This window comes from Ylistrum balloti, unplaced genomic scaffold (genome assembly GCF_031769215.1).
Source record: "Ylistrum balloti isolate Yb309-2 unplaced genomic scaffold, AGI_CSIRO_Ybal_v1 Utg370812, whole genome shotgun sequence".
Taxonomy (NCBI): domain Eukaryota; kingdom Metazoa; phylum Mollusca; class Bivalvia; order Pectinida; family Pectinidae; genus Ylistrum; species Ylistrum balloti.
Window position 1 is genome coordinate 119,193 of NW_026782470.1, and position 17,629 is coordinate 136,821.

The window sequence follows — 17,629 nt, forward strand, 5'->3', positions numbered from 1 at the left end:
GTAGTCAATCACGAAATGTTCAATCCTTCATGCTGATAACGTTCATCATGTTCACATTATTTACCACGTTAATCAATCACGAAACGTTCGATAGACTATCCTTCATTATGATAACTTCCGGTAGGCCATCATGTTCACATTATTTACCACAGTAGTCAATCACGAAATGTTCGATAGACTATCCTTCATGCTGATAACTTCCGGTAGGCCATCATGTTCACATTATTTACCACGTTAATCAATCACGAAACGTTCGATAGACTATCCTTCATTATGATAACTTCCGGTAGGCCATCATGTTCACATTATTTACCACAGTAGTCAATCACGATGTTCGATAGACTATCCTTCATGCTGATAACTTCCGGTAGGCCATCATGTTCACATTATTTACCACGTTAATCAATCACGAAACGTTCGATAGACTATCCTTCATTATGATAACTTCCGGTAGGCCATCATGTTCACATTATTTACCACGGTAGTCAATCACGAAACGTTCGATAGACTATCCTTTTCATTATGATAACTTCCGGTAAGCCATTATGTTCCCGCAAATCATCCCGCCTACATTGATAACGACATCAGTCTAACTTCCGGTTCAAATTGATAAAGACATATCTTTAACTTCCGGCAAAGCATCCTGTTCACATTTATCAAGTCATTTCTCTGACTATCTGTAGACCATCCTGTTTACGTTGATAAAGGCATCTCTCTTAAGACGTCTAGCCTCATCTTTTCATGCGAAGCCATTACGGATTAATTCTACATCCAGCACTACAATATGAGAAACATAATTGGGAACATTACGATCGTATTCTCGTACATAACGTCTGACAAATTATCAACAGCAGACGCACCAACACTGACAATTTCTGCTTCACTTCCGGAAGACAGCACTAGCTCTCCTTCCACTACTTGCCATGCGCCGTCTCATAGTGTCCATATTGTCCTGGTATTCCTTGTCCTGTTCCATCATTTCCTTGACCATCTGTTTAGTCGTCCGCTGGTTGACGGACAGGGGTCTATTTACGCCTCCAAATGACATTTCTGAATCGCTAAGCATTGATGTTGGAGTGACCATTTTACGTGATGGAGTTTTCATTCTCCTCCCGAAGTGACTGCCGGCTATGGACGTGGTGCCACTGGCTCTGCTGGCTGACCGGATATTTCCAGGTTGTTTCCCTGTCCCTCCCCGTCCATCACCTTCAACCAACATACGAATCATCTCTGTCATGTCTGCATCCGTGCCCTGGAAGATAACACTCTCGCGTCCCGACATTACAGACACTGACCTGTTGAGTGGGGTTCCACGGTCCGGCCCTTCAACACCATGAAGCGTTCGGCCATTGTACTGCTGGTTTCGGCTACTGAGTGAACGCTGTAACGGGTCTTGACTGAATGACGAAGAGAGAGACATACGCGAGTCATTACGCGCGTGCTCGTATCCTCGCCGACTACCGAAACTGCTGGTTCGAATAAAGGCACTGTCCGTGTCGTTGGTGGCATGAATGATCGGCACCCGCCCAGCTTTGTTATGACTATCTCGCGTATACATCGGCGTCGAACGATGATTAGTTAAGTTCTCGCTTAAGCCTGGTGTGTGCTTCAAATTAGGTTTCTTTGGAATTATAGGCGTTATTGAAACTTGAATTGGCACGGTATTTTCGTCTTCCTCCTTGTCCACTTCATTCACAACTGGTTCAGGAATGATGCTTCGATTTTTCGAATTTTTCAGTACGATTCTGAAGTGCCTTGTTTTTCTATCCCTGCCATTGTCAAAAATTTCAGATACTGTTTTTTTCTTCACTTTTATACCCATTAAAGACTTCATAATAGCAATTCGATTGTTTACTTTCAAATCCGTCGCAATTGTGGAGGATTTGCAGCTCGTGTTTTGTCGAACAAGCGCCATCTTCTCCTTCGTCGGATCTTTTGCAATAAAAACGGCATCAACCTCGTTTGGAGTATAATTCATATTGATTGGTTTTATCTTAAATTTTCCATCTTTGTGTTTGAGTTTGGCCATGATCTCCCCGATAGATAGTTTAGCAAAAGACATCGCGTTAATTGTTATTCTACGAGCTCTGGTTCTTTCTGTTTTTGCATCAACAATACCATCTGTTTCTTCATCTGACTCCGCTTTACCCCCTGAATTTTCACCCGGGTTCGGGGTAGCAAACCGCACACGTTCGGTAGTTTTGGTCGGCTGTAGTGTATCCATGTCTGATGGATTGAGAACAGGATGTGTTGTGGGTGTTACAGGAGCATCACTTATTCCAAGTTGGCGCTGATTCATCTCTATTTCCATCGTGATGTCATCCAAGAAGTCCATATGTCTGTAATTAGTGTTTGATACTGTCTGAGGCCGTCCCTCTGTGTCGTCCCCAGGGTCGTTTCTCTCCTCTGATTCCGTGACCTTCCGTGCGGGTGCCGTTTGAGGACGCAGTAAGTCCTCGTCAATAATATTATCAAGTCCCCAGGGAGTGTTCATCCGGTTATCATCGAATATCAGAGGAGACACAATAGCCATGCTTTCCATCATTTTTTGGCGTTTTTCTTTAGCGGAAGAGAACACATCCTCGCCTGCAGACCTGTATAAAGAATATTTCATATTCGTGATCTTTTCTTTTCGTAATCTATTTAATTCGTCTCTGACTTCTTTTTCGTCTTTTAAATGACAGTTCATGTTTTTAATGAATTCCCTGTATATATGTAAACACTGCTTCTGGTAGTCGCGACTAGCCACACTCGAGGCTGCCAACGCACTATCAGCCATTTCCACGTCGAGGCCATAGTTCCGTGAAAGCACAGTCGCCTTACCCTTGTTGTCTATTACTTCCGCTTCCGCTGAAAGAGAAGATACAAAATAACGTATTCTGATTAGTGTAAATCTTACGCCCCTTTTCCTTAATGGGCGTTTTGAGTACACGAAACCTCAATTTGTTTCCAATATTATATCAATGAAGAGTGACGAGCTAAACTTGATAAAACAAGACACTGTTATCATCTATCATTTCTATCTTACTTCTTATAGAAAAAAACAAAAACAAAAAACAAAAAAATCTCATTCCACCATTAGTGACACGTTTCCCTTGTAATGTATGACTATAAGGCTCTTTCGTGTGTTTGGTTTAGGAAAGGGATAGTCCACCTGGTAGGTCACTATCTGTGTTAATGTTTTACCACATTTTGCGGTACCTCCTACACCCCGACATATGAAAAAGTCTTATAATGCCGGAAGTGAACAATTATTACTAAACTTACTCATCGTGGCAAAAACTAGTTGACCCAGCCTTAGTGACGACAGTGGTACAACTGTGTCGCGATAGTGACAACTGTAATGGATGGTACGAATGGTTTCCTCTTGTCTGCACGCGTTACGTTCCACATTATACCATATTCTCCCGTCACTTGTCACTTTCCATAGTTTACACTATCCCACCAGCACGTTTCCATACTTTACACTATTCCGCCAGCACGTTTCCATGGTTTACGCTGTTCTACAAGCATGTGTCACTTTTCAGAAGTTACACTGTTGTGTCAACAGGTATTTTTTAAAACAGTTTTACAATCTTAGGTCTGAACGTTACTATTCCCTGTTCTACTCTGTTCTAATGTTTTCCTATTGTGGTGATTTTGTTTTAATCCCAAGGTGAATCAGATAGGACAAAAGATTAGCACGGGACAAATAACTTAATGCGATAATCCCACTCTCTCTCGTATAGTTTCTTTGTCGATTAGCTGGTCAATACTCGTATTAAATACGGTGTAGCCGTGACCACCGATGATATAATTCTGTATTAATTCTAATGGGATACAAATTTGTTCACACTACATGTAACCTTCAATGTACCATATATATTATCATTAACTATTTAATATACATTGTCGAGCTTTTTTTTGAAATACGGACATCCAAAAAGCATATATTAATGAAACAAGACATAACAACGAGTCTCACATTTTCCACTGAAACGAAAGTGTATACTTGTTTAATTTCTTTCACATCAAAGAAAGAAAGAAAGACTCAATGACATTATTGGAACATTCGTACACACGTGTGTAAATCGATAATGAAATTCTCATATCAATAGTTTAAACTTATAAAGTCTTGAGTCGGTGATAAAATTTTGATAAGATACAAATAATTATATAAATATATTTCGTCACATTTTGTAGAAAATCGGCCCGATTTAAGTGTGTAATTCTGTACAGGAAAACACATGTGAGCTTGTTTTCATCCAGACATTGGGATCTAACAGAGTTGCTTCCCTTTGTTTCATCTTTTCAGAGGTGCCGCGAATGTAATATCAATAAAATGGGGCACAGTAACATAGAGTGACGTAACCCCAACGTTATCTTACTTAAAGCTTAAAGGGGTATTTTTAATGTTTTAATGACATAATGGTCAAGTCGGAAGAGTCATTTCCGGATAAGGGGGTGGGGGTAGGTATAGTTTGTGTTGGAGGGACGGGGGCGGGAATGGGTGGGTGGGTTTGAGGGGTGATGGGGCGTAGGGGTGGGGGTGTGGGGTCAAATGTCGAATCCATACCTGGCCCTATTTTTGACAAACTGTAGAATATAAAACTGATTATTTCTTTATTTTGTTATACTACCCAAAACATTTATCAAAGAATGTCATGATAAAAGTACTGTTGTTATGTGTATTTAGGCATAAAACAGAGTTTTTGGTATACATCAAGATAATGGAGAAAGACCCCATATATGGGGTATCCCCCACTAACACCGCAAAATAATTGTCTGAACATGTTTCAGTTAAACTTTTTCCGTATTGTTCCAAAGCTGAATAGGCAGTTTTTCAGTCTGTATTGAGTGTCAAGTCTCCATAACATAGTGCACTCTGTCACCTTCATCAGACATTTGACCAATAAAGCCGTGTATACGCCAAGTGTCCAAGATAACAATACAATCGACGGTTCGTTGTATGATATGCTGTCATATCCTATTACTTAGTCTGGACGTCAAACTATACTAATGAAACATAAAAAGTGTAAAGAGTGTGATAAATTTAGTTTATAATTATTTTCTAGGTGAAATACACTTGATAACGGAACGATTACAACGTGTAATACACAAACATAGCTAGACGGAAACCGTCGCTGTTCGTTGTACATGGTCATAGAACAATCATCAATCGTCAAAAACAAACATTAGTCTGCACCGGTGCCAACAAAAACTGTGACCGCTCTAATATTAGTACTGTTGAGACAAAGGTGAACAAGAGCGACGCGGATAACCTTCCGAAAACACGAGTACCACGATATAAATACGATACTGTGTCTGATCCTAACAGACATAGACTATTCCAGCTGGAAACGTGGGACTGAAAGACCGGCGATACAATATACTATCCAAGGAAACGTCGGACTGGAAGACTGTTCAAGGAAACGGGGGACTGGAAAAGTGCAATATAGTATCTAGACTAGCCAAGGAGATGTGGGACAGGAACATTGGAATAGAATGGTAAAATTTATAGACTGTTCCACGAGACGCGAGATTGGAAAACTGCGATACAGTGACACGAAAATAGACTGTTCCAGGAGACTTGGGACTGGAAATTGAGATACAGTTGTACATTATACAGACTGTTCCAGGAGACGTGGGAACGGACAAGTGCAATACAGTGGTACAATTATAGACTATCCAAGGATACGTGGTACCGGAACATTCGGATACAGTGGTACAAAAAAATAACCTGTTCCAGGAAACGTCGGACTGGAAAACTGCGATACAGTGGCACAAAAAATATATTATTCCAGGAGACTTGGAACTGGAAATTGAGATACAGAGGTACATTATATAGACTATCCAAGGATACGTGGGAATATTCAGATACAGTGGTGTAAAACATAGACTGTTCCAGGAGACGTGGGAACGGAAATCTTGGATTGTTTGGTGCGATATATAGACTGTTCCAGGAGTCTTGTGACTGGAAAAGTGGGAAACAGTGGTCAAATACATAGGCTATTCCAACAGGTGACGTGGGTCTAGAAAGCTTGTTTCTAATAGACTCTTGTGATTCCAGATATGGGCCAGGAAAATAAAAATCCAACTGACGGTCAGACTTTGAATAACAGCAAACCGAGTATTCCAAGGCTGTTTTTACCACGAAGACGAACAGGTTCCCATTTACCTGTTCTACAGAACACTGTCACAAATCCAGCACGTGGTGTAAACCAGGGGAAGATCCGCGAACATGGGGCTTCTCCTATACATAATAGAAAAATGACACTATCTTCTTTATCGACGAAAACCAGAAAAGCAACGTCAGAGAGAGCTGTACATAGAATATATGACTGTGGTGATACGGTATCGACAACCTTCTCTCCGAATCGCATTCTTCAAAAGCACTCACTGTCATTGGCTTCACAAAGTGATGGTAACAACATACCGGAATTGTCGATCTCTAACGTCCGACGGGACAGCCTAGAGGTCCAGGCAGCAACGTCTCGGCGTTCGTCACAGCAAACCGGTAACAAAGGATCCATACTGGGATCTTCATCTGGTACAGCCGCCTTGCAAACATACAGGTGTTGTGACGAGACCCCGACACACACAGAGATATCGGACACGGAAGTGAGTGAGAGGACTTGGCCCCAGTGGGAACGAGACAACAGTTCTGAGGACGTGGAGGAACACTTTGTAGGGGTTATCCGTCGTGCGTCGATGTCTGTTGTACTGCCTTACGTGCACGAGGACACCGGCACCGTGGATGTTGGTGGAATAGAAATTACCCCCGGACTCTATCTCCGGCGCAGGGTCAAACATATAACCGACCACGAGAAGCCACGTGGTACAAGGAAAGCCACACAGAGGTTCGACAGTACGACATCACCAAACCGACTTAAATCTGGGGCACGTAAGGAAGGATCAAAAGCACCGGAACCACCATTGTACCCGCCTATCAAACCTCATGTACCTATACGGAAGCGCTGGTCAACGCTAGGAACCTGCTTACAGGTATGTAACCGAGATTTACTGGACAGAGAACCCGCACCTGTGTCAGTGTCCAGACTAGTTCCGTTTGACACCTCTGTTAACACACCTAGAGTAAGAATGGACAATATGAAATCCACACGAAAATATAGATTTACAAAGAACATTCATTCGTCATCAAACGACTTACCAAAATCAGAAGATGACGTCGGAGATGTTTTTGAGACCGTTGTACCGTTGTCTAAACAAAAACAGGGAATTCCTTTCCACATAAAAGAACGCATGCGCTCAAAAAAGACGCCATTTAAGTGCAAAAACTACTTGGACAATACGAGGAACTACCTTAAAGCTATGAGAAAACTCCAGGAGAGAGTGTTCCTTGGCGATTCCCTTGAAGTGTTCCCGATGAAAGGACTGTAGGCTAATTGACTTACATTTGCATTATTGTGAAAAAAACTTTGGCAGTGATATATCCACCAAGTACAAAAGTTTGTCACTATAGTGGAGTGAGATGCGTGGCCTGTCTGTCACATTGTTCGCCAATAAAGTAATTTTAACTTTAATGGAGTGGCCGCGCACTTTTTAAGACATCGATTTTGAAGGTTTGAATTGTTAACAAATTTTAACATTGATATTGTCCATAAGACTTTCTTTTTAACGATTAAATGATATCTCCCATTCATTATGGCGACACAACCCATTCATTATGGCGACACTATCCTTTTCATTATGTGATATCACCCGTTTATCATGGGGATATCACCCGTTTATTATGGCGACATCGGTGATATCACCCGTTTATTATGGCGACATCACCCATTCATTACGGTGATATCACCCGTTTATTATGGCGACATCGGTGATATCACCCATCGGTTTATGAATTAGTGATACCACCAGTATCTATCAATTAAGACATATTAGACGGCAAGGCTTGCCCCTACTTACAACATATTTGACGGTATGGATTGTCCACCGATTAAGGCTTGCACACCAACTATAATATGTATTGACCGTTGGGCTTGTTGCGAATTCAGACACATTTTAAGGGTAAGAAAAATCTTCACCAATTAATACATGCATCATGTAATTTGACTGAAATATTTGTCCCAAATTTATATTTTGACGGTTAGGTTTGTTGCAGATTCAGAGGCATTTTGACAGCAAGGCTAGTCAAACAATAAAAAACCTTAAGTTGGACAACAAGATTTGTTCAACAAATAAGACATAAACAAATGTTACGACTGAAAAAGATCATTAAACTTCCTGGCAATATCCCTGACGTACAAGCCAAGTACTCCACTACCTTTGTCAGTATTCACGAAGTATCGGATATCTGTCCTTAAAGAACCCCGCGCCATTTTTATAAGTTACTGTGCTTCAGCAAACATTTTGATGTACATACAAGACTGGTCTGTTTTAGGTAGGTGTATGTTGTTTATTCGAGAAAGTTAACATGTGATATGTCAATCAAAATCGAACAATAAATGCAATTTCACATCCTTATCAAATATCTTATATTGACCAGTTTAATTGGTTGTAGTAGGTAAGGGGTCTTTCTGGGTTCCGTTCCACTGATGAATTGGGAGTCCACTGCCAAGACGTGTGTATTTCCGGATCTAGTCTATAGGTGCACAGGAGGTCACTCAGTTACTCCAAATTTGTACGTGGTTGTTTGTTGATAAACTTCGTCTGGTCTCAGTATGGAACTTGGAAAATTATCCTGAAGGTACAATAGTGTAATAGGTTAACATTTGCTTTGTTTATTGGTTTGTAACCATACGATTAGCGAGGACATTTTGAGGTGGAGTATCAAACTTTATTTATTTTACAACAACTGCGTAACAAGCTATCAGCTTATATAAATCACGTTTATTGGGCCGGATTGAAGCGCACGAGGGGTCTCTTTGGGAGGAAACCGGAGTACCTAGTGAAAACCCACGTGGTCGTGTTGGTCTTTCCATGACGGTTCCAGGAATCGAACCTCGGACGTGCAAGTTCCATCCGACTACCCACCCAAAGCGGGGCAGGATCTCCTTGCATTAAATACTTGCTAAGTCACTTAACATTATGGGGACCTCTTCGCAAATGATACTTAAAGAAATTGTAGTAGGTAAAGTGTTTTACCCCAGGATACCACCACGACAGTTGAGATCCAATCGCTCAATCCTGTCGTACGATTTCATTTATTCCTATATAGGAACTAGACTTATGTAAACAAATAAAGTGTTTATGTTTATGAAAAAGACGGTACATTAGCATTTCTTCTATGTTGTTAAATGACTAAGTTTAACTTTATATACTGAACAAAATAAGTTAAGGATCATAAACTTGAAACAGTGCAGTTTTACATACAAATAATAATATGATTATATTTTAAATTTTAATGACAGAACATTCATTTTAGTCTTTAATTACACAAAACAAATTCATTTGTGGTAATTGCTACCAAGAGCAGATAACCCTGAGTAACAGCACCCTTGAAATCAAAGTGTAAGAGGAAGTAGAGCAAGTTAATCATGTAGACAAGGAAAACTCATCAAACTGCAATTGGCAGTTTAATAGGCAGTATGACCTCCGTTGACATCAATAACTGCCCTGCAACGTCTGCACATGCTCCTTATTAGTCGTCGGTGGCTGATCTGTGGGATGCGCTGCCATTCCTCTTGCAGAGCAATCATAAGCTGTTGGCGGTTCTGTGGCGGATTAGGTCGAGCTGAAACCCGGCGTTGCAAGGTGTCCCAAGCATGCTCGATAGGGTTCAGATCAGGAGAACGACTTGGCCAGTCCATGCGAACGATTGCTTCACGTTGAAGATAGTCGTTGACCACACGAGCACGGTGAGGACGAGCATTATCATCCATCAGAATAAAATCATGGCCAACAACTCCTGCAATGGGCCTTACTATAGGGTGTAGAATCTCGTCCCTGTATCGAACAGCTGTTAAAGATCCATTGTCTATGATGTAGAGGTCTGTATGGAAGTCAACACTGATCCCTGCCCAAACCATCACTGACCCACCACCAAAGCGATCATGCTGGACAACACAGCAGTCTGCATAGCGCTCTCCTTGGGTTCTCCATACCCTCCTCCTACCGTCATGGAAGTCAACACAAAACCTAGACTCATCTGTGAACATAACATTTCTCCAATGACGTAATTGCCAATTCAAATGATGAGTGGCCCATTGATGTCTGGATTGTCGATGACCTCTGGATAAAATTGGTCGGACTGCTGGTCTTCTAGCTCGTAAATTAGAGGCATGGAGTCTGTTTCTGATTGTCTGGGATGAAATCCTTAGATTTGTAGCACGCTGAAACTGAAGATTCAAGACAGGAGCACTCAAAAACCGCTGACGTCGTGCCGTGATGCAAATGAATCTGTCCTGTCGGGCTGTCGTACAGCGTGGTCGTCCAGATCTGGGGCGTTGACAGACGTTATTTGTCTGTTGATAGCGATTCCATAGCCTACTAATCACGCTCTGAGAAACATGAAGCTGTGCCGCCACATTTCGTTGAGTTTGACCAGCTTGAAGGAGCCCTATAGCTCGCGCGGCTTCCGTATCATTTAAATGTCTTCGCATGATTAGTTTTTCAAGTTTTCGTTACAAATTGATTAAATGTTTCCAAATTCAACTTTTTTTAGCTTAGAGGTAACAGAATCAAAACCTGCAAGATTCCTCTGTAGTAATAGACCAGTCAGTTTTTCACACCACCATAGTTAACTAGAGCGGAACGGCAAGACCTTCAGATGCACGTGCTTTCACCTTTGACATGACTTTAGGTACATATTGGAGAAAATACAAGTGCAATTACCGGCAATACATGATTTGAATTTTTAAAGATATTATGGTCACAATTTATGATCCTTAACTTATTTTGTCCAGTATATATGTTCGTCATTATCATGTTATATCAATACATGGAAGATATTCATAACACTCCCTGTCATCAATTGTCGAGGCAATGTGAAAAGAAAATTGTGAGAAAAACAAAATATGTTCATGTACATATTTGAATATATTTAATGTAAGAAATAAATGACATAAAGTGTCGGGATGGTTGATACTTACATGATGGACACTGTCGGGATGGTTGATACTTACATGAGGGACACTGTCGGGATGGGTGATACTTACATGATGGACACTGTCGGGATGGATGATACTTACGTGATGGACACTGTCGGGATGGTTGATACTTACGTGATGGACACTGTCGGGATGGTTGATACTTACATGATGGACACTGTCGGGATGGTTGATACTTACATGATGGACACTGTCGGGATGGTTGATACTTACATGATGGACACTGTCGGGATGGTTGATACTTACGTGATGGACACTGTCGGGATGGTTGATACTTACGTGATGGACACTGTCGGGATGGTTGATACTTACGTGATGGACACTGTCGGGATGGTTGATACTTACGTGATGGACACTGTCGGGATGGTTGATACTTACGTGATGGACACTGTCGGGATGGTTGATACTTACGTGATGGACACTGTCGGGATGGTTGATACTTACGTGATGGACACTGTCGGGATGGTTGATACTTACATGATGGACACTGTCGGGATGGTTGATACTTACATGATGGACACTGTCTGGATAGTGCTGAGCCTCCAAACAAAATGCAGAAAATTGTTGATAGGTGACTCCACTTTTCCCGAGTGTGGGTTTGAGGTTTTTAGCGGTGTAACATTGGAGTCCTGGCTCTGTAGTACTGACGTCCATTACACGTCCCGATGGAACATGCTCCACTCTGTAACAGTTATAACAATTTATCAATCACATCTCCTGACGGATAATATATCATTCTGTGATAATCGTTAGTACTATGAAAAGACAACCCACTATTTCAAATTAATTTTTTACTTTAAATTCCAACAGTTTACATTCAGTAAGGTAGTGGTATTATATATTAACAATAGTACTTCCTGGTTTGGAATGTATAATCATGTTAACTGATCGAGGGACACTACTCCATCATCGGTGCTCTACGGGTTACCTGTGAGGTATCGAGGATTGCACCACTCCGTCTATTAGATATCACAGTAAATACATCTTATTGATCTAAATTGTATGTTACCTGGCGACAAATTTGAGTTTGCCTCCTTCTCCAACACAAAAATTGTGGTCGAACCCAAGACCGCCATTGACTTCCTTCATCCTATCACTGAGAGGTACTGGCTTCCGAAGGTCCATCGGAGTTCCCGCCACCGCGGCAACCTCACCTGACGTCATAGAGGTTATAGGTCAGGTAATGAAAATAACGTTGACGCATTTTAAGCTTGAATTTTGCCTTTTATGACGCAGGCGATATTACCGGAATTTCATTTATCAGGCAAAAATGTAAGAAGAGTTCCAATCTACCTGTTGGGATGGTGTTCTCATTGAGTGGGGTGTAGTGGTCCCCGAGTAACTGTATCACGTGACCGTCTAGATTTTTCGAACCCTATCAAATAAAACAAAGACACGTGCATCTATTAAAGCAACCTTGGCTAGGTCGAATATAGAATCATATTATATAAATCGGATTCACATGTGATACAACGAGTGATTTTGGTTTGTGTTGAAGAACACTTTCTTTGGAGATGTTGTAAGTTAATTAAGGTAGCCAATCAAAAGCAATATGTTAAACGACGAATCCATACTCAGCTTGCCTTTTCCAAGAACATGATGGACAAATGGATATTGTAGATAACTCTTTATAGGCGGTTTAGAAAGTTATTAAGTATGTTAACTGTACTTCATGTTAATGTTGCTATAATCCAACTTCGTAGTTGCATCCAGACTTTTCAACTACAAACAAACGCTGCACTAACTGAATGTAGATGACCTTAGAACTACTCCTCCGTCAGCTTGTTCTTGTTCTACTTTCACTAAATATGGCCCAACTGGGCACATGGTAGACGATGATTAAAGCATTATTCCAAATGTTAAGCTACGAGAGCTTTTCATGAAGGGTCCTAAATATCGTGAAACCCCGTCCGTTAATTAGAATGTGAATTTCAAGACACTTGTGGATTCTATTGAAAACTATGCCAGAGAATGGGCGAAAAGAGAACATCCTGGGTTGGATTCACTTCCTGAGTAGGTTAAATCTATTCGGTCCATCATTCGTAAAAGAATTTACAGCTTGAAATCGAAAAGGAAAACAAAACACAGATCAGCTTTCCTCGATCCTGATGTTAAATCCACACTTCAAGATTTACTTGACAGGTATGTTATTGTGCTGCAGATAAGGCGTTCAATAACTTGATCCTTGTCTGCAAACATTATTACATTTCCTGTTTACAAAAAGATCTGGTCTTGCTTGATTACGAAGGAAATCTCACCTATAAGTTATCCAATTTTTCAAGAGACGAAGTAGTAGCTAATTATGTTTCGGTATTACAATGATTTAGAGTGCCTATTAGGATAAAGTTACGGACCTCCCCCGTTCATTCTGGACTTGACTTCATATAGAATCCATATAAACAACCATTCCATACCTAGCTCGTTCAACTGTTCAGCCAAGCCTTTGTCAAAACTGCTAAACACCATTCTATGTACTATCAAATCTGTGGTACGGTCTTATTGTGATACTGTTTACTTAAGAAGTGGACTAATAGTATGTAGATTTTGAAGAACTCCAAAGAGCTTTTACCAGTCTTCAACACTCTCCTCAAAAACATTTCTTTTGTAAAAAAAGCATTTGATTTTTCTACCCTGTACACCACCATACCTCATTCTAAACTGAAGGAACATCTTCGTTCTCTTGTGATGAGATCTTTATTCTCCAAGAAAGGTAAAAGGCGATATAAATATATAGTTGTGAAATATACTAAAGCGTATTTCATGAAATGTCCAAAATCAAAGAAGAAATATAAAAATGATCAAGTTGATGGTTGACAACATCTTCGTCGAGTTTCGTGGTATGATCTTGAAACAGACTATTGGCATACCTATGGGAATCAACTGCGTCTCTCTGTTGGCTGACTTGTTTTTATTTTCATACGAGGCTGAATTATTGAAAAGCTTATCAAATAGGCCATACAGACCTTGCAAAGTCGTTTTATCTCACATTCAGATACATTGATGACGACTTGTCTTTAAATAACAAGAAATTTATTGACTACGTCCATCGTATATATTCACAAGAACTGGAAATTAAATATACGACAGACTCTTCTACATCAGTTGAAGCTTTGTGATAATTGTGATGATTTCAGTTCCCCTATTGTGAATTCTCCATTCTTTATATCAATGTCCCTGCATTTCCAACCTATGGTATTTACATGTCACAGTCGATTCGATATTCAAGGTTATGTTTCCATTATCACGATTCTCGTGCAAGAAGTTGTCTAATGATGGACAAACTCATAACACAGGGTCCCAAAGACGCAGGCTGATAAAAATTGTGGGGAAGTTTTATAGTCACCATAGCGATCTCATTGAAAAATATTCTATTTCTTTGTGTGACATAAAGCTGGACGTTTTTGATACTTGTATTTTGCCTGTTGGTTCCGTTGTTGTATAACTTGTTCTAATTTGAGAACGTGACATTACTTACTTGGATTGGCAAAGGTTTACATGGCGGATGCCATCGTTGAAGCAGAAGACGCTTACTCTTCAAGAATGCCTGGTCTTTTTTCCTTGTACTTTTCAGGAGTCTCCGTGTAAATCTTTCTTTAGTTTTATGGAATTTGAGTTAGAATTATGATTATGTTGTCATGTTGGTATTTTTTTTCTTCATTTTTGTGTCCAAAATATGTTTAAGCTTTGTAAGCATTAATTTTTCGATTTCCCAACATCTGGCATACCTGACCGGCAAGGTTGAAGTAGGCGTGGTTAGTCAGATTGATTGGCGTGGCTTTCGTGGTTGTGGCTGTGTACTCGATAGTAAACACGTTTTCATCAGACAGTCGATAGGACACGGTTGTGGTTACCTCCCCTGGGAAGCCTTCCTCGTTGTCAGCACTGACGTAACGCAATTGCAGACGATCACCATCCACAGTGGTATCCCAAAGAACCTGAGTGTGGTTTAAAATAGCGTCACATTTAAAGTATGGATAGTATTAGTGTCATATCCTGTCTTTCACAGTATAAACAGCGCTACGATAGACAAAGAGAATAGTTGTGTATCTGACAAACGTTTGCTAAACCAAAAATTTCAATAGACTTTTGAAATAATCAACAATAACTTGGACATGTGAAGGAGAGATCCGTGGTTGCCGAAGAACTTAATTCAAGTTAATGACAAACGGACATAAATCCAAGTCAATAACAAATGGAGAGAAATCCTAGTTATGGACAATGGACAGGATTTCTTAACAGTAGCGTTTTTGTTTTTCCTTAACAATAGAGTTCAACGTCTACAGCTGTACGTCAACTTAAGGACAAACGGAATCTAGTAAGGGTCATCTCTAAGCGGCGGCGTAAAAGTTTGTGGAAGACACACGCACATGTGGAAATGGAGAGAAAAATGAGTCCTTGAGCTTAACGTTTGCATTTTATAGTAATTACCTTATCGAAACCCTTGACACCTCCATGGAGGCAGTTTGGGCCATTGTTGACAGGCAGTTGAAACTCTTGGCCATCCAGCGAGAACTTCCCACCCGCAATTCGATTGGCCACACGACCACAAACAGCCCCAAAATAAGGAGAGCGCGTCAGATATCCTGTAATGATGGTACACACCAATATTTAAATTTTACACAATGGTCTCCGGTTAACTCCTTGTATATTTACATTAAAAAGATAATAACATGACGTATTTTTACCCCATTCTGACCTACGTAACAATAACACACATTACAGCTGGCCACGTGACCCGTAATGACGTCATATAACATGTAATCAGAAACGATTTCGTTTTATCATATTTTGAGACTTTACGTCAACAATCGTACCTTCCATATCATCGAAACCCAGATTAACGTCCTTGACCTCTCCCTTCCTGTCAGGGACAAGTATTTCTGTGATGATACAGCCGTAATCGAGAACACGGATAGTGACCTGGTTCTTGTTGGTAAAAGTGAACCTGTAAATGATCAATGTCAAGGTCACTACAGGTAAATAATATAAAAGTTTCTACAGATACATCACATAAAGTTAGGTCATTTGATTTCTAATTCAAGAAACGCAATTACCAATACCAATTACTCTTCTATGTAACTGAATAGATTTTGTAATATAATGTAATTCGTACCAGTCTTAATGATAAATGTTATGTCACTACAACATAAATGATACGATTCGTCGTGACAAAACATCTGTGTGTCTACGATAAGAGGAATCGTTGTATACGTCACCTATGGACATCCTGGCCGTCCTTTGTCTTCCCGAACTTGTCCTTCGTGATGGTAGTGTCGGTCATCGTGGCGATGAACAATTAAGGTTCGAGAAATATACAATTCGGCGTAACAGCTGAGTGTGAACTGGTCGTGTAGTTTTATAAAATTGACAAGCTTATCTCGCTCTCATAGATCGGCTAGTTTATCAAACCTCAAGGAGGACAGAATTTGTCAAGGGTTAAGATAACATAATATATTATCAACTTCATTAAACAAATAAAGGGGAGATAATTCTAAATGGACATGAGCATGTAAGATGCGTAAGAAATAATCCAGTTGGGTGCCCTTAGTTTGATATAAATGTACCCGAGAACCTTTACTGCATTTAGGAGAATGAATCTCCAACACAGAAAATGAAAACAAGTACATATTTGGTATCACAGGAAAAGTCAATCACAATGAAGAGATGCACTGACCCGACGGGTCACAAGTCCATCACCAGAGTTATTTGATGGCGTGTGTATCAATCTTCTCCACCTAGATATTGTGTGTAATTGGAGGTGTTACCGTCGGTTGTGGAGAGTCTGATTCATTGGCTTTAATGTAGTCAGAAATTGTAAAATAAAAACTAAACATTGTTATTGTAATGACCTGTTTGACGATTCAGGGAAATGCCGTGCCCGGGTGTTGAACCGAGTGGTTGTTCACACCTTACCAAAATTAACGTCAATGCAAGATAAGGCCGCTCCTGACATTGTCGGGGAACTAAGGACTTCCTGGGTACCAATGGTCATCAAATTCCCGGACATAGCCAAGGAACTAAGGACTTTCTGGGTACCAATGGTCATCAAATTCCCGGACATTGTTGGGGAGCCAAAGACTTTCTGGGCACCAATGATCATCAAATTCCCGGACATTGTCGGGGAACTAAGGACTTTCTGGGTACCAATGGTCATCAAATTCCCGGACATAGCCGAGGAAATAAGGACTTTCTGGGTACCAATGGTCATCGATTTCCCGAACTTGAACCCACTATATAATTTTGCTGAGTTAATTGCCCTGTGAACAGCCCGGGCCATTTTGAGGTGGGTATCCTTATAGTAGTTGGTGATTACCTCACTGGATAGCATACGGGAGGCACGTCGCATGCCAGCATGAGTAGTAAGAATTAAGTGTCTTGATCAAGGGCACAACCACGTCAGCACGTACCAACGTAAACCTCTACAGGTAGGGATCGTCAGACCACGCACCATTAGTCTTCTTCAACTGAGCTTCATTCATTGTATGTTAATGGTATGGCGCATTACCGTAACGGAGCACCTATTTCAGTTTAACGCCTTTTTGTCGATCTAAACATATATACTAATGACGGCAGTAAAC

General features: G+C 40.6%; 2 protein-coding genes across 2 annotated transcripts; both read right to left on the reverse strand.

Annotated features, from left to right (window-relative positions):
* Positions 1–880: 880 nt before the first annotated feature.
* LOC132558692 (uncharacterized) lies at positions 881–3,271 on the reverse strand. Its single transcript, XM_060223286.1, has 2 exons — positions 3,268–3,271; positions 881–2,850 (listed from the first exon to the last, which is right to left on the reverse strand). Exons 1-2 carry the CDS (start codon positions 3,269–3,271, stop codon positions 881–883), a joined length of 1,974 nt encoding a protein of 657 aa, XP_060079269.1.
* A 5,331-nt stretch (positions 3,272–8,602) lies between these two features.
* On the reverse strand, positions 8,603–16,332 carry LOC132558699 (galactose mutarotase-like). Its single transcript, XM_060223293.1, has 8 exons — positions 16,268–16,332; positions 15,866–15,996; positions 15,480–15,634; positions 14,777–14,986; positions 12,345–12,426; positions 12,061–12,205; positions 11,562–11,733; positions 8,603–8,683 (listed from the first exon to the last, which is right to left on the reverse strand). The coding sequence occupies exons 1-8, from the start codon at positions 16,330–16,332 to the stop codon at positions 8,603–8,605; spliced, it is 1,041 nt and encodes a 346-aa protein (XP_060079276.1).
* Positions 16,333–17,629: the final 1,297 nt, after the last annotated feature.